The sequence below is a fragment of the Macaca nemestrina genome, chromosome 15, assembly GCF_043159975.1.
Source record: "Macaca nemestrina isolate mMacNem1 chromosome 15, mMacNem.hap1, whole genome shotgun sequence".
Taxonomy (NCBI): Eukaryota; Metazoa; Chordata; class Mammalia; order Primates; family Cercopithecidae; genus Macaca; species Macaca nemestrina.
Window position 1 is genome coordinate 83,727,056 of NC_092139.1, and position 24,594 is coordinate 83,751,649.

At 46.5% G+C, this 24,594-nt stretch overlaps 1 protein-coding gene and 1 gene segment (V, D, J or C); one reads left to right on the plus strand and one right to left on the minus strand.

Moving 5' to 3' along the window:
* The window catches only part of LOC105465821 (phosphatidylinositol 3,4,5-trisphosphate 3-phosphatase TPTE2-like), a 384,743-nt gene that overhangs the window by 327,650 nt on the left and 32,499 nt on the right, over window positions 1–24,594 (minus strand).
* LOC105480772 (immunoglobulin lambda constant 6-like) lies at window positions 5,381–21,602 on the plus strand. The segment is given in 3 exon segments: window positions 5,381–11,143; window positions 18,146–18,182; window positions 19,716–21,602. Coding segments are annotated over 3 exon segments (450 nt in total).

Below are 24,594 nucleotides of genomic sequence, written 5' to 3' on the forward strand. Positions count from 1 at the left end.
CAGAATTCTAAGTTCTGTTGGGGTCTGTCAGTAAGGAAGTGAGGTCACATCTTGTAGGTTCCATCCTGTAAGCACCTCCTTTCCATAAGACCTACTCAAAGACCCCACTGGGCTTCTGGCCGCTCACCCTCCCCGATCGTTTCCTTGGAGGATGGCTCAACTTTAGGAGCACGGGTAGACTTCCATTCATAGCCCAGCTCCCACTTGTAGCTTGGTGATCTTGAGGAAGTGATAGAACATCCCTGTGCCTGTTTTCTCCTCTGAGAAATGGCGTCAGTGAGAATTGCTTCCCTTTTTAATCACAGAAAATAAAGCACGCAAAGAAGTTAACTTGGTGCCATTGGGTGGAGAGTGAGATCCCAGCAAACCGGAGACATCAGCTTGCCCACATCAGTGGTGACGACTGCGGAGAATGGGTGAGGCTGGGACAGGAATCAGGCCAGCCTGCCAGAGCCCAGGAACGGGTGAAGGGTAAGACTGAGCTCCTCACCCTGAATTCTCATGGAACAGAGACATGCAGGGGCTGTGGGGAGCACAATCATCAGGGCTACTCTCGTTCCCCTGGTTCCCTCCGTATCTGACATGGTCCCAGGGCCCCTCTCCCTGTGTTTCCTCTCTGCCCTGCTTTCTTCCTGGCTGCCCTCCCAGGACTCATTTTTGGCCCTGATCAGGTGGAGTCTTGAGGTAACTATAGGCCTATTAGTAACTCCTCTGAGCTTCAACCCGCCGTTTGTTGAGACCTCTGAGCTTAGTCAGAGACCTCCTCCTGCTGGGACCTGAGAGAGGGCTGGAGGGAGCTGACAGGGCAATGGCAGTTTTTCCTGGGACTGCCGCTGCAGGGTCCAGTGGCAGGTATCTGCTGAATTTGAGCTTTCTTTTGGGTCTCTGGGGTTCTAAAGTGTGATTTTCCCTCTGAAGACAGGCGGAGCCCCTGGTGGGTGCCTTTGCCTCAGAAATAGGTCCCCCTGAGCTGGATGCTGTGCTCTACCCTCAGTGTGCTAGGACACCTCTCACCTGGCCCTGCCCATTCTGGCTTCTGAAGCCCACAGAGAGGGTCTGTAGAAATTGCTAGATACGAAAGGGCTACAAATAAGTCACAGGAAGTGTATTTACATAACTCAGTGGTTTTCAGCCATTACTCTACTTTTATTCAGCAGAGGAGATATTTTAAAATGTGAATACCCTGTGTCACCCTGCGGAGATTTGGATTTATTTGATGGGGCAGATGACAGGCATCTTTGGTTTTTTGTTTGCTTGTTTGATTGTAACAGGATCTTGTGCTGTGGCCCAGGTTGTAGCGCAGTGGCATGATCATGGGCACTGCAACCTTGACCTCCCAGGCTCAAGGAATCCTCCCTTCTCAGCTTCCCAAGTGGGTGGGACTATGGGCATATACCACCATGCCATGCTAATTTTTGTGTTTTGTAGAGACAGGGTCTCACTATTCCACCCAGGCTGTCCTTAAAGTCCTAACCTCAAGCTGTACTCCTGCCTCTGCCTCTCACAATGCTGAGTTTACAGACATGAGCTACTGTGCCTGGCCCTGTATCTTTTAAGAGTTTCCCTAGTGCTTTGAAGAGGCACCCAAGCAAACAAGGCTTTGCTTGCAGAAGGCTTGTGGAACCCTGTTGAGGCTGCATCTTCTTCACAGCCATCAGATTATTCCCTGAGGTATCTGCTTAGCAGTGCACAGGCTATTTACATGGAGGGCTTGGGGAGCTGTGGGGTTTGGGTTTGGTTGGGGCATGAGTGTTGGCTGTGGGATTGTCACAACCTGGTCCTATGGGACACCCAGTCTGGGATCCTTCTTCCCAGACCACCATCCTGCCTGTCACCACTCCTATGGCAGGTCCACAGCTGCTTGCTGGAAGGGTGTTGGGAAGTATTGGTCCTCCAGCTGTCACGTCCTCCTGTTTGGCTGAATCCCTGCGATCCTCACTTGGAATCTGGGTCTCAGAAGGGTGTGGCCCTGGGTTCTTGGCTGGCTGAGCTGGTGCTTTTGCAGCCTCTGGGGCTCTTGTATGTGAGGCCTGACCTGAGTTGCTTCAGGAAACTTTCACCCCTGAGGCTGCTTCCTGCTTAACAACAGAATCTTTGTGTGGAGATCTGGCTGGCCTCCCTGGCCACCATTCCAGGCCTGTCCTCATATTTTTATCCCTCTCATTTTTTCATCTTCCTCACCAAAGATAGGTTGCTTTATCTTGTCGGGTTTTTTTTTTTAATGTGGATTCCTGAACCCATCCAGCCCCTTGTTCCCTCCCCAGCCAGCTCACACTCATTTGTCACAGCTCCTGGGACTCCCGTTGACACATGAAGAACAGCCCCCTACAGTGGACTGTGCTGTTCTGTTTGCACCCTTAAATTTATCGTGCTTACAGAATGCCACTTCTGCAAACTAGTCAAGAAGAGGGAAGTGACTCGTGGATATGCACCCTTGCTCATCCTCTTTGAAAAGGTAACCAGCTCTGATTTCTTTTTTCTTTGAGAGGGAAGATCATTCTTGTCACCCAGGCTGGAGTTCAGTGGCACAATGTTGACTCACTGCTACCTCCGCCTCCCGGTTCAAGTGATTCTCCTGCCTCGGCCTCCCAAGTAACTTGGATTACAGGTACGTACCACCACGTTCTCCTAATCTTTTTTTTAAATTTTTTTAGTAGAGGTGAGGTTTCACCATGTTGGTCAGGCTGGTCTTGAACTTTTGACCTCAAGTGATCCACCTGCCTTGGCCTCCCAAAGTACTAGAATTACAGGCATGGGCCACCATGCCTGGCCCCAGTTCTGAATTCTTAAGAAACTCTCGAGAAGTTCTAGGTCAGCACTGATAGACCTGGGTTCTGCAGTGCTGGGTGTGGTGGCTCACACTTGGAATGCTAGCACTTTGGGAGACCGAGGTCAGAGGCTCTCTTGAGCCCAGGAGTTTGAGACCAGTCTGCACAACATAGACCCCATCTCTACAAAAAATTTAAGATTAGTTGTGGCCAGGCAAGGTGGCTGACACCTGTAATCCCAGCATTTTGGGAGGCCGAGGTGGGTGGATCACGAGGTCAGGAGTTTGAGTCCAACCTGACCAACATGGTGAAACCTCGTGTCTACTAAGAAAATACAAAAATTAGCTGGATGTGGTGGTGTGCACCTGTAATCCCAGTTACTCAGGAGGCTGAAGCAGGAGAACTTCTTGAACCAGGGAGGCAGAGGTTGTAGTGAGTCAAGATCATGTCACTGCACTCCAGTCTGGGTGACAGAGCGAGACTCCATCTCAAAGAAATAAGAAAAATAAAAAATAAAATTAGTTGATTATGGCTGTGCTTGCTGTAGTCCCAGCTACTTGGGATGCTGAGGTGGGAGGATTGTTTGAGCCCAGTAGGTCAAGGCTGCCGTCTGCCATGATTGCACCACTGTGCTCCAACCTGGGGGACAGAGTGAGGCCTAGTTTCAAAAAAGAACCGTTGCAATGATAGAAATGCCCCATATATGCACTGTGTGAAATGGTGGCCAATAGTTACATATGGCTATTGAGGTCTTGATATATGACTAGAATAGCTGAATTTATTTAGTTTAATTAACGATATAGATATTTTTGACACAGCCTTACTCTGTCGCCCAGGCTGCAGTGCAGTGGCATAATCACAGCTCATTGCTCAACCTCCTGGGCTCAAATGATCCTACCTCCTCAGCCCCCCAAGTGGCTGGAACCACAGGCATGCGTCACCACACCTGGCTAATATTTAAACTTTTTTAGAGACTGGGTCTCACTGTGTTGCCTAGGCTGGTCTTGAACTGGGCTCAAGTGATCCTCCTACCTTGACCTCCCAAAGTGCTGGGATTACAGACCTGAGCTGCCATGCCCAGCCTGGTTTAATTTCATTATACATACATAAATACATACATACATATATACATACATACATACATTTATTTACTTATGATAGGGTCTCGCTCTGTCACTCAGGCTGGAGTGCGGTGATGCAAACACAGCTCACTGAAGCTTTGACCTCTGGGGCTCAAGCAGTCCTCCCACCTCAGCCTCCCAAGTAGCTGGGACCCTCAGTGTGTGCCACCATGCTTGGCTAATTTTTGTATTTTTTGTAGAGATGGGGTCTTGCTATATTTCCCAGGCTGCTCTTGAACTCCCAGGCTCAAGGAGTCCTCCCACTTCGGCCTCCCAGAATGCTGAGATGACAGGCATGGGCCATCATGCCTGATCCCAAGGCATATTTTTACTTCTCGTGTAGTTCAGCCTTAAGACTGTACCAGCAGATAGAGATGGAAAAGTAAGATGAATGGAATATCAAATTATATTTATAAATAAAGCAGTTACTAAGTAATGACTTTCTTTTCTTTCTTTCTTTTTTTTCTTTTCTTTTCTTTTTTTTTTTTTTTTCTTTCTTTCTTTCAACAGAGTCTCGCTGTTGCCCATGCTGGAGTACAGTGGCACGATCTCTGCTCACTGCAAGCTCCACCTCCCAGGTTCACAGCATTCTCCTGCCTCAGCCTCCTGAGTAGTTGGGACTACAGGCGCCCGCTACGATGCCCAGCTCATTTCTTGTATTTTTAATAGAAATGGGGTTTCACCGTGTTAGCCAGGATGGTCTCGATCTTTGACCTCGTGATCTGCCTGGCCTAGACTTCCCAAAGTGCTGAGATTACAGGTGTGAGCCACTACGCCTGGCCATGTTGTTGTTTTTTTAAACCTCCATTTTCTTCTGGGTTAGATCATTCCCTGGCTGTCTTTACCCTAGCATCAGTGAGTCCTGTAGTCACTACAGCCCCCTGTGAGGTCAGATATTTTCGTCACCATCAAGTGGATCTTTATTTTTTATTTAACATTTGCAATTCTGCCAGTTCTGATTCTTAAATTCTCTTTGTCTTGAATTCCAGGATGCATCTCTGATATTCAGTGAAGATGACCAGAACAGTCTGCTAGAGCAGTACCATCTGGGTCTGGATCAAAAATGCAGAAAATACATGGTTGGAGAGCTCATCTGGAATTTTGCTGATTTCATGACTAACCAGTGTAAGTGGCAGTTTGGCTCATGGGATAAGGTACCCGTCCTCATTTTTTCAGGTTGCCTTGCCCTTTCTGGATATTTTGGTTGTAAAAATATTGGAAACAAAGTGAGGAAGCTGGTTTAATCCATGTAGGTTGCGCTGAGGATTTCCTAGGTAAAGGAAGTTGTGCTTAGGAAGTAGGAAAGCAGTCAGGCCCTCATTTCCCAAATATAGTCAAAAAGCAAACAGGAGAGTCTCCTACAGTGAGGTGGACATGGCTAGCTTGCCTTTTTCTTTGTCTATTTCATAGCCAAGGATGAAGGAAAAACTGGACCTCATTATGGATTTACTTTTGAGATACAATGATTATTCCAGAGGAAGGTACAAAGCCTGAGAAGCTTAAGGTATTTCAGTGTGTTTTATATTACTCACTTGCAAAAAGCAGGCTCATCAAACACAGGTGAGTTTCAACGCATCTTGAATATGGCAGCATTTAAAGTCTTCAGACCGGGCATGGTGACTCATCCCCGTAATCCCAGCGCTTTGGGAGGCCAAGGTGGGAGGATCCCTGAGGCCAGGAGTTTGAGACCAGCCTGTTAAGCAGAGCAAGACCCCATCTCTACAAAAAATAAGCACATTAGCTGTGTGTGGTGGTGTGTTCCTGTAGTTCCAGCTGCTTAGGAGGCTGAGGCAGGCAGATCGTCTGAGCACAGGAGTTGGGGGTTGCAGTGAGCTGTGATTGCACCACTGCACCTGAACCTGGGTGACAGAGTGACACCTGTCTTTAAAAAAAAAAAAAAATGGGTCTTCAAAGACCAGAAGATCTGTGATGTCATGTTGGGTGACTGAGGGGCTGCAATGTTTGCAATGAATGTTTCCCATTTCTTCTTAGTTTATTAACTTACCATCCTTGGCAGTTTGGTGGGTTGGAGAAGGATATGGTGATGGCGGGAGTTACAATACATTACTTATAGGGGAAGACAGGCTTTTGAAAGGTTAACGCTTAAAAGTGAGAATGGAAAAGGGATGAGTGAATGAACAAGATGAGGTGAGAGGGAAGAGGGAAAGGGAAAAGGAGAACAAGAAGCTCTTCTCTGCATGGCACCTGGGATGAATGGTTTCTGGGGACATCCCTGATGGCAATTTTGTGGAGAGGTGCAAAGATTTCTGTGGTAAGAAATGAGCTGTAGGCCCAGCGCAGTGGCTGACAGCTGTAATCCCAGGACTGTGGGAGGCCAAGAAGGGCAGATTACCTGAGGTCAGGAGTTCAAGACCAGCCTGGCCAACATGGAGAAACCTTGTCTTGACTAAAAATATAGAAATTAGCCGGGCATGGTGGCAAGTGCCTGTAATCCCAGCTACTCAGGAGGCTAAGGCATGAGAATCGCTTGAACCCGGGAGGTGGAGGTTGCAGTGAGGGAAGATCACGCCATTGCACTCCAGCCTGGGCAACAAGAGTGAAACTCCATTTCATGGAAAAAAAAAAAAAAAAAAAAAAAAAAAAACAGAAAAAAAACCAGGGGGTCTGCGCGCAGTGGCTCATCCTTGTAATCCCAGCACTATGGGAGGTGGAGGTGGACAGATCACGAGGTCAGGAGTTTGATACCAGCCTAGCCAACATGGTGAAACCCTGTCTCTATTAAAAGTACAAAAATTGAATGGGCATGGTGGCAGACGCTGGTAATCCCAGATACTTGGGAGGCTTGAACCCAGGAGATGGAGGTTGCAGTGAGCCGAGATGGCACCACTGCACTCCATCCTGGGCAACAGCGCAAGACTCCACATCAAAAAAAATAAATAAAATTAAATGAAGAAGGAGGAGGAGGAAGAGGAAAAAAAAGAAGAAATAGCTAGGTGTGGTGGCTCAGGCCTGTAATCCTAGCAATTTGGGAGGCAGAGGAGGAGCAGGAGGAGGAAAGGAGGAAAGGGAAATAGCCAGGTCAGTCATGGTGGCTGGTGACTTTGAGGAGGAGGAGGAAGAGGAGAAGGAGGAAGAGGAGAAAGAAATGGAGGAGGAGGAAGAAACAAACAGCCAGGCCTTGTGTAGTGGCTCATGCCTGTGAGGAGGCGAAGGAGGAAAATGAAATGGAGGAAGAAAAAGAAAAGGAGGAGGAAAAAAAAATGGAGGAGGAGGAAAAAGAAATGTAGGAGGAAGAGTAGGAAAAAGAAATGAAGGAGGGGGAGGAGGAGGATAAAGAAACAGGAGGAGGAATTGTGGGAGGAGGAGGAGTTGGAGGAGGAGGAGGAAGTGGATGAGAAGGAGGAGTTGGAGGAGGAGGAGGAGGAGGAATTGGAGGAGGAGGAGGTGGTGGGATTACAGGTGTGAGCCACTGTGCCTGGCTGGAAATCACATCTCATCATGAGATCTGGAGGGCACATACCCGAACCACATTAGCCTTCAAGGGAAATTCCAGCACCTAGCTATTCTTGAGAAGTAAATTAGCAAGTTGATAAGAAGATGGTAGTAATTGGCTGGGTGCACTGGCTCACACCTGTAATCCCAGCACTTTGAGAGGTCAAGACAGATAGATCAACTGAGGTCAGGAGTTCCAGATCAGTCTGGCTAACATGGTGAAACCCCATGTCTACTGAAAATACAAACATTAGCTGGATGTGATAACGGATGCCTGTTATCCCAGCTACTGAGGAGGCTGAGGCAGGAGGATTGCTTGAACCCGGGAGGCGGATGGTGCAGCGGGCTTAGATTGGGCCATTGCTCTCCAGCCTGGGAGACAGAGTGAGACTCCGCCTCAAAAAAAAAAAAAAAAAAAGAAAAGAAAAGAAAAGGAAAAAGATAATAATAGCTCAGAACAATAGCCACCCAAGTTGGTTAGAGCCACAAGATATTTGATCCCCTATAGAAAGTAAATATAACATCTTGACAAATGTCCCTAAGTTGTTTTCAGAAGTACAGTTCTCCACTGGATGAAAAATGGTGACAGCTTTCCCTTCGACCTCAGATAAGGGTGAACCGAAGACTGAACTCTCACTGGCGTTCTTTGTTCCAAATTTCTTCCCGAGGGGTCTGGAGGGAATCACACTCACAGGCAAAACTTAACACCCCTTCTGCTGACCCCAAGGTTTTAGATAAAGCTTTGCTTTCTTAGTCAACTGTAAACTGAAGAAATATTTGAATTGGCCAGGCGTGGTAGCTCAGGCCTGTAATCCCAGGACATTGGGAGCCTGAGGCGGGCGGATCACCTGAGGTCAGGACTTTGAGGCCAGCCTGGTTAACATAGTGAAACCTATCTTTGTTAAAAATACAAAAATTAGCTGGGTGTGGTGGTGAGCACCTGTAATCCCAGCTACTCAGGAGGCTGAGGCAGGAGAATCACTTGAACCAGGGAGGTGGAGGTTGCAGTGAGCCAAGATGGGGCCATTGCACCTCCAGCCTGGGTGACAGGGCGAGACTCAAAAAAAAAAAAAAAAGAAAAAGAAAAATCTTCTCTGGCGCCCTTTAGTCTTATTTTTTTCTTTTCTTTTTTTTTTTTTTTTTGTTTGTTTGTTTGTGATGGGGTGTTGCTCTGTCACCTGGGCTGGAGCGCAGTGGCACAATCTTGGCTCACTGCAACCTCTGTTTCCCGGGCTTCATCAATGCTCCTGCCTCAGCCTCTCCTGTACCTGGGATGATATGTGTGTGCCACACCCCCGGGGTAATTTTTTTTGTTTGTTTGTTTTGTATTTCTTGTAGAGACCGTGGTCTCATTATATTGTCCAGGCTGGTCACAACTCCTGGGCTCAAGTCATCCTCCTGCCTCCCCCTCCCAAAGTGCTGGGATTACAGGTGTGAGCCACTAAGCCCATCCTGAATTACTGATTTTTACATACTGTATAAACTTTTGCATCCTACTTGTTCTTACTTTTGTTAAATGTGGCCTAAAGCTGCCTCATAAACAGCGAACTATATCCTAATTTAAGCATGTAAGCATTTCACTAAAGGAATATACAAGTAAAATTTTAAAGAAAGAAAATAAGAAAAAGTGCATAAACATTTGGGAAAAAGCCTTTAGGCCTTGTCAGTTTGTAGAATGTATTTATTTTCACTATGCTGGGGACTCCATTTCCAGTATTAAGGTCCATTCCCAGAAGGTGGATTTGGCGAGCATGAGAAAAGGGGTGGGGGAGTAATCATGCAAACAATTGTGTCCAGTCGAGGTTCCTAGGACCAGAGGGACCCCTCTGTATGGCAGAGGCACCTGACAGCCGTACCTGATGTGGACCCTCAGAATGACTTTATGGTCGAAGAAGACAGTGTGTTCGGATCCCCAAGCTAAGGAATCAGGAGTGGCAAGATCCTGGAAGGATGCCAACCTGTGAAACTCTGAGTCAAGAGGTCAAGCTGGGGACTTGGTTTCTCGAGTCGACCGCTTGGCCCTCTTCCAAGTTGTACTTTCCTTCTTTCCTTTACTTCCTGTTCTAAAGTTTTTAATAATCATTTTTTTTTTATACTATCTCACTCTATAGCCCAGGCTGGAGTGCAGTGGCTCAATCTCAGCTCACTGCAACCTCCACCTCCCAGGTTCAAGAGATTCTCCTGCCTCAGCCTCCCAAGTAGCTGGGATTACAGGCACTCATCATTACGCCCAGCTAATTTTTGTATTTTTAGTAGAGACATGGTTTCACCATGTTGGCCAGGCTGGTCTCGAACTCCTGATCTCAGGTGATCCACCCAACTCAGCCTCCCAAAGTACTGGAATTACAGGCATGAGCCACTACGCCCTTTCCTGGCCTGCTTTTTAAAAAAATTTTACTCCTGCTCTGCAACTTGCCTCTATCTGGTATCTACCTTATGACCCTCAGTCAAATTATTTCTTCTGAGGAGGCAAGAATTGAGGTTGTTTCAGTTGTGTATGGATTCACCACCGGGAACTCGGATACCTTCCACCTGTAAAAGGTCGAGGATGCTAGGTGAAAATGTTATGGAAGCTGCATGCTTTTTACAAATGTAGTGGTTCTCATGTCCAGCCACAGCCACTGCACCTGTGTGAAAGTCCCCTTAATAAACCTATGTCTTTTTCACTGTCTCCAGATCTCTTCCAGATTCCTTCCACATGATGCCTTCCCTACTGGAGTAAAGTGGGGTCCCGCAGGGCACCCTCTCCCTGCAATTTTTTTTTTTTTTTTTTTGAGATAGATTCTTGCTCTGTCACCCAGGTTGGACTGCAGTGGTGTGACCTCGGCTCACTGCAACCTTCGCCTCCTGGGTTCAAGTGATTCTTCAGCCTCAGCCTCCTGAGTAGCTGGGATTACAGGCGCCTGCTATCATGCCTGGCTCCCTTTTTTTTTTTTTTTTTTTGAGTATTTTCAGTAGAGAGGGGGTTTCGACATGTTGGCCAGGCTGGTCTCGAACTCCTGGCCTCAAGTGATCCGCCTACCTCAGCGTCCCCAGGTGCTGGGATTACAGGCCTGAGCCACTGCACTTGGCCTCTCTCCCTGTATCTTCATGTATCTTCAAAGCCAAGAAGGAGCTTCTGTCCCCTTGGTTAGGGTCAGGGTCCAAGAGGTCCAGTGTCAAGGCTATGGCCGCCTCCCAAGGAGGTGCATCCCTGCAAGAGGCTGCATCCAGCAGTCATGGAAGAGGCTCCCGTGGGGCCTGCTCCAATTCCTGCTGGGGAAAGCAAGTGGAGGTGCCCCTTGAAGAAAAGGGGATGCCACCAATCTCAGGGGTTCTGTCCTGGCCTGCAGCCCTGGATCGTCCAGCCTCTGCTGGGATGGGGAGCAGACGACGTCCTTCTTCGCTGCAGCTGAGGGTGGAGGTCGGGCTTCCCCAAAGGCCTAGTCCTGGATTTCAGCCACAGGTCCTACTGGGCAGCGTCTGGCGCCGCCCCGCCCCTCCAGGCCTGGCACTCGCCCTCAACAAACATGGCGCATACGGCCTCACGTGCCTCAGGCCGCAGGCGCGCCGCGCGGCACGCCCACAGGGCTCCGCCCGCGCCGCTCTCATCCTGTCAGACTGGCTGACAACACAGGGAGCGGGAAGTATGACTTGGATGGTGGCGGTGTCCGGGGCCGCTCTCGGCCGCTGTTGTGTGGCTGCGCGCAGGCGCTACTGGGCGGGATGCTGTACACCGGGGAGAGCCGGTTGCGGGAGAGGCCTCTGAAGCTTCGAAGCCCACTTCTCCGACAAGGGACGCCTGGGCTTCCAGGAGCAGAGGTACGGGCGGCCGTTGGGAGAGGCGCCGGGAGCCCGGCGTTGGGAATGGCCTAAGTCCCGGCGCCCTACACCCTCCTTCACCTGAGTGCCCTGGAGCTGGGGTCCCGGAGGAGGTTAAAGGTCAACGGGCTTGGGGGCGCGGGGTTGGAGGACGGGGGAACCGGGGGGGACTAGGGAGACTCAGGAGGGCCAGGGCGGAGGAGGCGGGAGGAGGAGGAAGAGCTCCTGTCCAGCCGCGTCCGGAGGCGAAGTCTGAGCCCGGGCAGTGTCCTTTCTAATATTTAGTTTTAATTTTTGAAATGTTTTTGAGACTGGGTTTGGTCCTGCCGCCCAGGTTGGAGCGGAATGGGGCAATCCTAACTTCTGAGCTCAAGCGATTCTCCCGCCCCAGCCTTGCAATTTAGCTGGGACCGCCATGCCTAATTAAAAAAAAAAAAAAAAAAAAAAAAAAAAGAAAGAAAGAAACTTGGTCGGGCTTGGTGGCTCACGCCTGTAATCCCAGCAGTTTGGGAGGCCGAGGCGGGCGGATCACTTGAGGCGAGGAGTTCAAGACCACCCCGGCCAACGTGGTGAAACCCCGTCTCTACTAAAAATACAAAAATTAGCCGGGCGTGGTGATGAGCACCTGTAATCCCAGCTACTTGGGAGGCAGAGGCAGGGGAATTGCTTGAACCAGGAAGGCGGAGGTTGCAGTGAGCCCAGATCAAGCCACTGCACTCCAGCCTGTGTGACAGACTGAGACTCCGTCTCAAAACAAAAACCAACTTTTTGTTTTGTTTTGTTTTTTAAGATACAGGTTCTCAGTACGTTCTCCAGGCTGATCTCGAACTCCTGACCTCAAGCCATCCTCCCACGTTGACTTCCCAAAGCGCTCATTACAGGCATGAGCCACCAGACACTTGTCAGGCCTGAGGGGCAGGCCCTGCACAGAGCTGGGCCCGGGGATCGGGAGGAGGGGACAGTTTAGACATTCTGAGGTTGGCTCTGCCGAGGGGGGAAGGTAGCTTGGTTTTCAGGGTTCAGATAGAGGACAGACAGTGACATCAGACCAAGGACGCCACCCCTGTTGCCCTCCTGACTTGGATGTGGTCAGCAGAGAAGTGGGATCCGGTAAGGTCTGGGCCGCGTTTGCCTGTTCTACCTCCTCTTTTTCTTTGTCTTTTTTTTTTGAGAGAGAGTCTCACTGTGTCACCCAGGTGGTATGCACTTACAGTCCCAGCTGCTAGGGAGGCTGAGGAGGGAGAATTGCTTGAGCCCAGGAGTTTGACGCTGCAGTAAGGTGTGACTGTGCCACTGTGCTCCAGCCTGGTCCAATTTTTCATTAAAAAAATTTTTTTCTTTGAGATGGGGTTTCACTCTTGTTGCCCAGGCTGGAGTGCAATGGCGAGATCTCGGCTCACTGCAACCTCTGCCTCCTGGTTTCAAGTGATTCTTCTGCATCAGCCTCCTGAGTAGCTGGGATTACAAGCGTGCCCCACCACTTCCAGCTAATTTTGTATTTTTAGTAGAGACCGGGTTTCTCCATGTCGGTCAGGCTGGTCTTGAACTCCCGACCTCAGGTGATCCGCCTGCCTCGGCCTCCCAAAGTGTTGTGACTATAGGCATGAGCCACCGTGCCCGGCCTTAAATTTTTTTTTTTTTTTTTAACTAAAACAAGGTCTCACTGTGTATCCCAGGCTAGTCTTGAACTCCAAGACTCAAGTAATCTTCCCACTTTGGCTTCCCAAAGTGCTGGGATCCTAAGTGTGAGGTACCATGCCCAGCCAGGTTTTTTAACTGTAGCAATTTACCATAGTAATTTAAGATGTTCATAAGAAGGAAGCCAGGTACAAGGGTATGTGTGAACTTTGTGCTGTCTTGGCAATTTGTCTGTAATTCTAAAACTGTTTTAAAATTAAAAGTTTACTCAACTTCCCCATGTGCTGCTAAAGAAAAAAATAACAATAACATTAAAAGTGTTTTATTTTGAAAATATTTCTTATTTTTTTTTTGAGACAGGGTCTCACTCTGTCACCCAGGCTGGAGTGCAGCAGTGCAATGTTGGCTCACTGCAAGCTCTGCCACCCAGGTTCAAGCAATTCTTCCACCTCAGCCTCCCAAGTAGCTGGGATTACAGGCATGCGCCACCACACCCGGCTGATTTTTGTATTTTTAGTAGAGACGGGGTTTCACCATGTTGGCCAGGCTGATCTTGAACTCCTGGCTTCAAGCAGTTCACCCACCTTGGCCTCCCAAAGTGCTGGGACTACGGTCGTGAGCCACTGCGGCCAGACTATTTTTTAAATACTTTTTAGAACCAAAGTCTTGTTATGCTGCTCAGGCTAGATTCTAACTCCTGTGCTCAAGCAATTCTCCTGCCTCAACCTCCTGAGCAGCTGAGACTACAGCTTGTGCCACCACAGCCAGCCAAAAAGTTTATGTTTCTTTTTTTAAAAAAGAGAGGGCTTAGGACTTCCTGGAGCACAGACTTCAAATAGCAGTTGAGTCCACCATTGTGCTCCCTTCTCTCTGGATCTTTCTTCCTGAGTGCCTGTGAAAAACAAGCTTTGGCCCTGCCTGTGCGGCTCCAGCCTACCGGTTATTGTCGTTTCCTGACGGCCAGTCCTGTGGACTCTGGGCTTGCTTAGCCAACCCCACAAATACAGAAGCCAAGGTTTTACCAATCTATCTATCTATCTAGATGTATGCCTGTATATAGCTTTTTTGTTTGTTTGTTTGTTTGTTAGAGACGGAGTCTAGCTTTGTGACCCAGGCTGGAGTGCAGTGGCACGATCTCGGTTCACTGCAATCTGTGCCTCCCGGGTTCAAGCAATTCTCCTGTCTCAGCCTCCCGATTTGCTGGAACTACAGGCCTACACCACCACACCTGGCTAATTTTTGTATTTTTATTAGAGACAGAGTTTCATCATGTTGGCCAGGCTGGTCTCAAACTCCTGACCTTAGGTGATCTGCCTGCCTCAGCCTCCCAAAGTGCTGGGATTACAGGCTTGAGCCACTGTGCCCGGCTAGAAGCCATCCGTTTCTATATCTATGCAGATGTGTGTCACTATATGTTTATGTATATCTGAATCTGTGTATCTCTCCTACTGGTTCTGCTTCTCTGGTTTGAACCCTAACACAGCTATTTGTTTTTTGTTTTTTTTTTTTGAGTTGGAGTCTTGCTCTGTCACCCCAGCTGGAGTGCAGTAGTGTTATCTCTGTTCATTGCAACCTCCGCCTCCTGGGCACAACTAGTATTTTATAATCTGTTAGGAATTCAAATGTTTTTCAAAAGATCAAACTACATATTTAAATACATTTCCAATACAAACTTTTAAAATGATATTATGAAGCATTAAGTAAAATTCTACATTATTAGGCCAGGGACGGTGGTTTATGCCTATAATCCCAGCACTTTGGGAAGCCAAGGCGGGCAGATTGCTTGAGCTCAGGTATTTGACACCCCCCTGGGCAACATAGCAAGACCCTGTCTCCACAAAAATAGAAAAATCAGCTAGGCATGGTGGTCTGTTTGGGAGGCTGAGGTGGGAGAATCACTTGACCCTAGGAATTTGAGGCAGCAGGGAAGCATGATTGAGCCATTGCACTCCAGCCTGGGTGACAGAGTGAGACCCCATCCCACCGCCCAAAAAAAGTTAACATCATTATATAATTGTACTCTAAATTATTAGCAAAATAAAAGAAAATTAACTATTATTTAAAAATAGGCGAGGTGCAGTGGCTCATACCTATAATGCCAGCACTCTGGGAGGGCAAAGCAGGTGGATCACTTGAGGACAGGAGTTCGATACCAGCCTGGCCAACATGATGGAACCCCATTTCTACTAAAATTGCAAAAGTTTGCCCGGTGTGGTGGCGCGTGCCTGTAATCCCAGCTACTCAGAAGGCTGAGGCGGGAGAATCGCTTGAACCTGGGAGGCGAACGTTGCAGTGAGCTGAGATGGAGCCACTGCCCTCCAGCCAGGGTGAAGGGTCTCAAAAATAGATTAATAAATAAATAGCTAAACAGTTGGTTCAAATGGACATAAAGATGGAAATAACAGACCCTGGGAACTCCACAGGTGGGGAGGGAAGGAGGGCAAAGGGTTGAAAAACTGCTCGTTGGGTACTATGGTCAGTGTTTGGGTGATGGGTTCACTAGAAGCCCAAACCTTAGCATTTTGCAGTGTACTCATGGAACACACCTGCACATGTGCCCCATGAATCTAAAGTTTAATACAATAAAAATAATAAACTTAGTGCAAAAGACAATTGTAGACTTTAATCATAAAACACAAGATAAAATAACACTGATTTTTTGTTTTGTTTTGTTTTGTTTTTTTCCGGCAGTCTCATTCTGTCACCCAGGCTGGAGTGCAGTGGTGAGATGTCAGTTCACTGCAACCTCCGTCTCTTGACCTCAAGCAATTCTCGTGCCTCAGCCTCCTCAGTAACTGGGATTACAGGCGCACACCTTCCGCCTCCTGGGTTCAAGTGATTCTCTTGCCTTAGCCTCCCGAGTAGCTGGGACTACAGGGACCCGCCATCACGCCTGGCTAATTTTTTTGTATTTTCAGTAGAGATGGGGTTTCACCTTGTTGGCCAGGATGGTCTTGCTCTCCTGACCTCATGATCCGCCCACCTCAGCCACTATAGCCTTGAACTCCTGGGCTCAAATAATCATCCTGACTCAGCCTCCTGGATAGCTAGGGCTACAGGTGTGTATCATCGTGCCCAGCAATTTTTTTTTTTTTTACTTTTTCTGCAGAAACAAGCTCCTGCCATGTTGCCTGGACTGGTCTCCAATTCCTGACCTTAAGTGATCCTCCCACCTCAGCCTCCCAGTGTTGGCATTACAGGCATAAGCCACTGTGCCAAGCCTTTTTTTCACATCTTGAAGTCAGTAAGAAGTGGATCATCTCGTCTGGCCGGGCACGGTGGCTCATGCCTGTAATCCCAGCACTTTGGGAGGCAGAGGCGGGCAGATCACGATGTCAGGAGATCGAGACCATCCTGGCCAACACGGTGAAACCCCGTCTCTACTAAAAACACAAAAAATTAGCCAGGGTGGTGGTGGGTGTCTGTTGTCCCAGCTGCTTGAGAGGTTGAGGCAGGAGAATGGCGTGAGCCCAGGAGGCAGAGCTTGCAGTGAGCCAAGATCACACCAATGAACTGCAGCCTATGCAACAGAGCGAGGAGACTGTCTCAAAAAAAAAAAAAAAAAAAAAAAAAAAGTGGATTATCTCATAGACCAGAGATTTCAGAACAAGCCAGTATTTTGGCTATTCTTGGCCCTTGGCATTTTTTTTTTTTCTTTGAGACAGAGTTTTGCTCTTGTTGCCCAGGCTGGAGTACAATGGTGCAATCTCAGCTCACTGTAACCTCTGCCTCCCAGATTCACGTGTTTCTCCTGTCTCAGCCTCCTGAGTAGCTGGGATTACAGGCATGTGCCACTACACTTGGCTAACTTTTTTGTGTTTTTATAGTAGAGACGGGGTTTGCTGTGTTGGCCAGGCTGATCTGGAACTCTTGACCTCAGGTGATTCACCTGCCTCTGCTTCCCAAAATTTGTGATTACCGGCATGAGCCACCACACCCAGCCTGCATTTTCATATAAATTTAGAATTAGCCGGGCGTGGTGGCAGACATCTGTAATCCTAGCACTTGGAGAGACTGAGGTGGGAGGATTGCTTGAGCCCAGGAGTTTGAGGCTTCACTGAGCTGTAATTGCACCACTATACTCCAGCTTAGACAACAGAGCAAGATGCTTTCTAAAAACAAAATTAGAATCAGCTTGTCAATATTTATTAAGAAATATGTTGAGATTCATCCTAATGATGACTGTTTGTTTAAAAAAAAAAAGCGCTGGACGCAGTGGCTCACATCTGTAATCCCAGCACTTTGGGAGGCTGAGGCAGGCAGATCACAAAGTCAGGAACTCGAGACCATTCTGGCTAAAACCGTGAAGCCCCATCTCTACCAAAAATACAAAAGAAAAAAAAGCCGGGTGTCGTGGGGGGCACCTGTGGTCCCAGCTACTTGGGAGGGTGAGGCAGGAGAGTGGCGTGAATGCGGGTGGCAGAGCTTGCAGTGAGCCGAGATTGCGCCACTGCACTCCAGCCTGGGTGACAGAGCGAGACTCTGTCTCTAAATAAATAAATAAATAAGAAAAGAAAGAAATCTGTTTAGGTTTTGATAAGAATTACATGTAATCTACAAATCACTTTGAGGATAACTGATCTTTATGATATTGAGTATTCCAATCCATGAACATGGTATATTTCTCCAGACTCACACAAATATTAATGAATGCAAAAGAAAACATCAGGATGGTAGGGTTGTTGATGCAGAGAACACCCATGGGAATGTTGTTCTGGCACTACTTGCCTTCTAAGGGCTGCCTCTGCTCCTTACTTCCTTTTTCTAGGTTGCCCGATTATTATGTGAACTTGTCCTATGCCCAGTGCTGATTGATTCAGGGGAACGCACCTGCCCAGGCCAATCCAATAAATGTCTTTACACAGATTTTTCAAACGGAGACAGAAAGAGAGTTGAACCAGGCTCTCTATTTGCAAAATATAAAATTTAGGAGCTCCCTGTAACCATGCTTCAGATTATGTGAACTAGAGGATTGGGGGAATTGCTGAGATAAAAGGACAAATCTCAAAGAAACGGAGACATGACAAGAGAAGAGAGTGGTGTTTGAGTTTCTGGCTCCACAGAGTTCTTAAGGCCAATGAGTTCTGAGAGATAGAACTATCTTGTTTATGAATTCCATGAGACAGCCCATAAATCTATCTTTAGGCTTAAGCTAGTTTGAGTGGGGTTTCTGTCACTTGGAACAAGAGTCCTGACTACTGCAGTGCAGTGGAGTTAAAAGGTATAGCCTCAATAGGTGAGCTAGCTCACTTTAAAAGGCTTCCAGTTTGAATTACACTCCATTCCCTCTGGTGCCCCTAGAAAGAGCCTTCTCTAACACAGGCCTGGAACTAGCAGACATGCTTTTGTTTTTTTTCTTTGCAGGAATTGTACTGCCTTGATTTGGGACAGATTATCAGAGGTGGGCACCGTTATCCTCTCTTTCATGCAGGATTTATCACTTGTAAATATTTGTCTTATGTTTGGATGCTACGTTTTGGTTAGAATTTAATGATCATATCTCTCATCAAGATTACCCACATGATCACCCTAAGGCTGTTGTAAGCCTTACTGACAAGTATTCCATATGTCAAGATGTCAAGTGCAACCCAAAATAAGATGTAAGCACCAAATGGGACTGAGAGAGAAATGCTAGAAATCTTCACCCTTCCTGCCTTTCTTGATAATAACCGTGCATCCTGTGAGGGAAATAGTGTTATAGTGATAGAAAGGTAAGGTTCTGAAATTTGAAGAGATTGGAGGCCAGGTGTGGTGGTTCACGCCTGTAATCTCAGCATTTTGGGAGGCCAAGGTGGGTGGATTGCTTGTACCCAGGAGTTCCAGATGAGCTGGGCAACATTGTGGGACCCCATCTCTAAAAATAAAAATAAAAATAAATTAACTGGGTGTAGTGGCTCACGCTTATAATCCCAGCTACTCAGGAGGCTGAGATGGGAGGATCGCTTGAGGAGGTCAAGGCTGCAGTGAGCTGTGATCATGCCACTGCACTCCAGCCTGGGTGACAGAGTGAGACCCTGTCTCCAAAAAAAAAAAAAAAAGGATTGGAGGGAAGAATTTTTGAAGATACTGTGGTGCAGGGAAAGGGCGTGCTGTGTATATGCAGATGGTCCTCAGCTTTCCAAACTTAACTCTGGAACAGGCTACCTTTCATACATTTTACATACTGTATACTGACAGATCCAACACACTTTTCATAGGACACATTTGAGCCTTTTTTTTTTTTTTTTTTAATGTTTTTAAGACAGAGTCCTGCTCTGTCGCCCAGGCTGGACTGCAGTGGCACAATCTTGGCTCACTGAAACTTCTACCTCCTGGGTTCAAGTGATTCTCCTGCTTCAGCCTCCCAAGTAGCTGGGACTGTAGGTGTGTGCCACCACGCTCAGTCCGGGCAAGCAGCCCCAAGAACCCAGCCGATGTGAAGGGTCCTGTGGTCGGGCTGGTGGGACGGGGTCGATGGCAGAGCCCCAGGGTTTGTCTGGGTGGAGCCCGTGCTTCACCAGGAGAGGTGAGTGGGCCAGGTGTCCCAGGGGACAGGAAGCTCCAGGCCATGCCAGGCTTAGGCCTCCCCACACCCTGCCAGGACAGTTTTGTGTGCTGTGGGAGAGACCCCTAGATTCCAAACTTAAACTCCAGAAACCAAGAAGGAGGGAGCACAGCCTACTGTGGGTACACACGGGGAAACCGAGGCTGCAGAGGAAATGACTGGGCCAGGACACCTGGCAAAGGTGACTTGGGAAGGCCCCTAGGAAGGTGCAGGGTTGTCTGCTCTCCTGAGGGCTCTAGTGGAAAGGAGGGAATTAAGAGGGAGGGAGAGACCCTGGGTGGACCAGATGGCCACACCATGAACCCTCCCAGAGACTTTAGACAGAGAGAGGTGCTCCACAGCACCCCATGCTACCTCTGCCATCTCTCACACCCTCCTCTGTCCACACAGGTCAGCCCAAGTCCACCCCCTCAGTCACTCTGTTTCCGCCATCTTCTGAGGAGATGCAAGCCAACAAGGCCACACTGGTGTGTCTCATGAGTGACTTCTATCTGGGAATCTTGATGGTGACCTGGAAGGCAGATGGTACCCCCATCATCCAGGGCATGGAGATGACTGTGCCCTCCAAACAGAGCAACAAATACGTGGCCAGCAGCTACCTGAGCCTGACGCCCGAGCAGTGGAGATCCCGCAACATCTTCAGCTGCCAGGTCATGCATGACGGGAGCACCGTGGAGAAGACAGTGGCCCCTGCAGAATGTTCATAGGTTCCCAACCCTCACCCCACCCACAGGGGCCTGGAGCTGCAGGATCCCAGAGGAGGGCTCTCTCTGCATCCCAAGCCATCCAGCCCTTCTCCCTGTACCCAGAAAACCCTCAAACGTCTTTTGTCAACCAGAAATCCTGCTCCCTCTCTTCATTTCTTATCTCTCATACAATTTGATGCTTCTCCTGGGTTCTCAGTGTGGCATTGGGGGAATCCTGGCACCAGTGGGAAAGCAGCCTGGAGGAGAGGATCACAGGCTCCCAGGCGTGTCCCCTGGAGACATAGGCCAGGATAGGAGGAATCGGCTCACTGAACACCGGTCCATCCATTCTCTCCCACCTCCCCTTCCTCCTTGCAGCTCACCCTCCAACTCGCTGCCTGTGTTTTGGAGGGAGCTATTTCTGGCTGAACCTCGAGATACACCCTCTGTCCCTGTCCTGGTCTGGACCTTCCCCTGACCCACGGCCTCTCTTTCCTCAGCCTGGAAATCCTACTCTAGGCCTGGATTCCCTGTGCTTCTGGCTCTGGCCCCTGGAGTGCCATCCTTCCTCTCTGCCCAACTCCCCACCCCCAAGGGCTGGACTGTCTAGGACACTCTCACACCATCAAATTCATGAGCTCTTAAATTTGGGGCCCACTTTGATTTTTCACCTGACAGCAGGTTCAGAGGTGTGAGAAAAATAGGAGGAAGTCAGGAAGGAAACACACATGAAAGGCCTGCAAGAGGCTCAGGACACTTGTAAAAGATAGGCTGTGAGCTCCCCAGGAACAAGTGCAAGAACGGCAATAGGTGCTCCATCATTTCTTTCTCTTTTTTTTTTTTTTTTTTTTTTTAGATGGAGTCTCGCTCTGTTGCCCAGGCTGGAGTAAATAGAAAAGAGAGTGGTCGACACTCTAAGAATTATCCATCTCAAGAAGTCAGGAAAAGAACAAATTAACCTAAAGAGTACAGAAGAAAATACTAAATGTAATAGTAATTGATGAAATAAAAAATGAATAAATAATAGAGACCACCAAAAAGGCCAAAAATTTGGTACTTTTAAAAGACTAGTAAAATTGATAAATCCCTGATGAGACTAATCAAAAGAAAAAAGGGGAGAAGGCACCAAGAAAGCAATGTAAGGAATAAGAAAAGGAACACCTCTGTAGACATTAAAATGGTAAAATGATATTGTGAACAATTTGATGTTAAGACATTTCAAAGTTAGATCACATGGACAAATACTGGGAAAACTATACAAAATGGGCAAAATAAATAAAATTATTTAAAAATTCTATATGTGGAATTGAATTTAAAGACTTCTCTCCAGAGAAAACTCTAGGCCAATGTGCCTTTACTGGTGAATTTCACTTTACACTTAAGAAAGAAAAAAATCAGCATGTGTAAATTTACCTAGAGAATAAAAGCAGAGAAAATGAAATCTAACTCATTTTATGAAGCCAAGATTTGAAGAAACTATGAGAAAGGAAAATTATAACCAATTGCCCAGATTACATGAATTTAAAAATCCTAAACAAAATATTAGCAAACAGGATCTGGCAATTTAATAATAAAATAATTTAATAATTATTTGGCAAAATAATATAGCACAAGTAAATTACATTTATTCCAGAAATATGTTGGTTTACCACTTAATCAATGTAATTAGCCACATTTATTAATAGGATAAAGTAGAAAAATTAGAAAAATTATCATCTCAAAGATTCAGAAAAATCTTTAAAAATTCAACATCCATTCATGATTGGAAAAAAAAAAACCAACTCTTAGCAAACTAAAGGAATTTCTTTTTTCTTTCTTTTTGTTTTGTTTTGCTTTGTTTTGTTTTTTGAGACAGAGTCTCACTCTGTCATCCAGGCTGGAGAGCAGTGGTGCGATCTTGGCTCACTGCAACCTCTGCCTCCTGGGTTCAACTGATTCCCTTGCCTCAGCCGGAGTAGTTGGCATTGCAGGCATGCGCCACCACACCTGGCACATTTTTGTATTTTTGAATAGAGATGGGGTTTCACCATGTTGCCTAGGCAGGTCTTAAATTCCTGGCCTCAAGTGATTTGCCCCGCTGGGCCTCCCAAAGTGCTGGAATTACAGGTGTAAGCACAGCACCCAGCCAAGGAATTTCTTAATCTAATAAATGGTAGCTAACACACACACACGCGCGCGCGCACACACACACACACACACACACACACACTCATAAAGCAATTGGAGAGATGTTGAAAGCTTTTCCTTTGAGAATGGAAATGTTGATGGTCACTATTGCCACTTCTAATTCTACACTGTACTAAAGGTTTTAGTCAGTGCTAGAAGAGAGAAATGACTGAAATAGAAAAAATACAATGTATTATTTTCGTATGATGTAATCATGTACCATAAAATCCAAAAGAATCTATAGATATATTAATAGAACTAATAAGTGAGTTTAGGCTGGACACAGTGGCTTAGGCCTGCAGTCCTAGTACTTTGGGAGGCGGAGGCTGAGGCTGGCAGATCACTTGAGCTCAGGAGTTTGAGACCAACCTGGGCTACATAGCGAAACCCCATCTCTACAAAAAAATCAAAAAATTAGCTGGGCATGGTGGCACCTGCCTGCGGTCCTAGCTACTCAAGAGGCTGATATGGGAGGATCACCCAAGCCCAGGGAGGTTGAGGCTGTAGTGAGCCATGATCGTGACACTGCACTCCAGCCTGGGTGACAGAATGAGACCCTACCTCAAAAAAAAAAAAAAAAAAAAAAAAGTTAGTTTAGGAAAGTTGCTAATTGCAAGATGAATAAATAAAATGAACTGCATTTAAAACAACAAAAAATAATTAGAAAATAAACATTTTAAAGGGATATCATTTAAATAACCACACAAAAAAAATCTAGGCATAAATCTTGCCAAAAATATGCAAGCTTTCTATACAGAAAATGAGAAAGCATTGTAAAGAGAAATTGAAGAGGACCTAACTCAACGAGAGAATACCTCTGTTCATGGGTTGGATGAGTCAATATTGTAAAGACTCGATTCTCCCCAGGCTATAAATTCAATGTAATTCCAAACAAATTTCTATCCAGTGTGTGTAATTTGACTAGTTGATTCCAAACTTTACATGGAAATGTAGATGACCTAAAATACCCAAACAATTGTGAAGAAAAAGGAAAAGATAATTATACTCCATGACTGGAAATGAGGACGTATTAGAAAGCCACAATAAGATAGTTGTGCTATTGGCACACAGATGAAAAATCGATGAACAGAACAGAAAGGTCAGAAACAGATTCATGTTCTGCAAGGTAGTAAAGAAATGAAAATCTTCTCAACCAGTGTGCTGCAATAATTCGATAGCCATACATGGAAAAAGATGAAACCTGATGCCTTCCTCACACCACACACATAAATCAATTTTAAAAGGAATGAACCTTCTAGAAGAAAATATAGTAGTAAAATGTCCTTTAAACTCAAGGAAAATTGTCTTAATCAGGACCCAAACACACAAGCTTTATAAAGGGAGAGCATGGTACCTATGACGGTAATCCAACTAAGAACCTCTGTCAACCAAAAGATACTCCTGAGAGAGAGAAAAGGCAAATCACAGAGCAGAAAAGCTTTCTTGAAATACATTTATGATCAATAACATAATTGAAATCAGAATACATAAAGAACTCCTACAATCAAGAGAAAAAAGATGAATAACCCAGGAGAAAAATGGTTAAGAAAATTTAAAATTTACTGTACAAAAAAGGATATCCAAATACTTAATAATCTTAAAGAAACTTCCTCAGTTTTCTTAGTAATTATAGAAATGCAAATGATCACCACTGTAAGATGCCATCACACAAACACCCAAAGGCTAAAAATAAAAATACTCAGAATTGCAAGTATTGGGGAAGATATGGGATGCTTGAAGTATACAATACCAGTGGAGTAAAAATTTGTACAACTGTTTTAGAAAACAGGTGACATTATCAAGTAAAGTTCAAGATTCATTACCCTAAGACAGAACAATTTTAGTCCAAGGTATATACTCAACAAAAATGTGGCCACATGTGCAACAAGAAGCGTGTATTTTTAAAACCAGTATTATTGGGCTAGGCGCGGTGGCTCATGCCTATAATCCCAACACTTTGGGAGGGAGAGGAAGGCGCATCACTTGAGGTCAGGAGTTTAAGGCCAGCCTGGACAACATGGCAAAACCCCATCTCTACTAAAAATACAGCTGGGTGTGGTGGTGGATGCCTGTAATCCCAGCTACTTGGAAGGCTCAGGCACCAGAGTTGCTTGAACCCAGGAGGCAGAGGTTGCAATGAACTGAAATCATGCCACTGCACTCCAGCCTGGGTGAAAAAACAAACCCAGGCTGATACAAACAGCCTGGGTGATAAAAACAAACAAAAAAAGCCGTATTATTTATCACAGTAAAAATTGGAAACAACCTAATGTAACAGAAAAAAAGATGCCATTTTCAGTTACAATTTGTGTAGGAACGAATTTTTGAAAAGATATGCAAAGACATGATGAAAAAAGTATAAAACATTATTTAAAAAGGAACAAGATAATTCATATGTACAACTCAATATTGCAAAG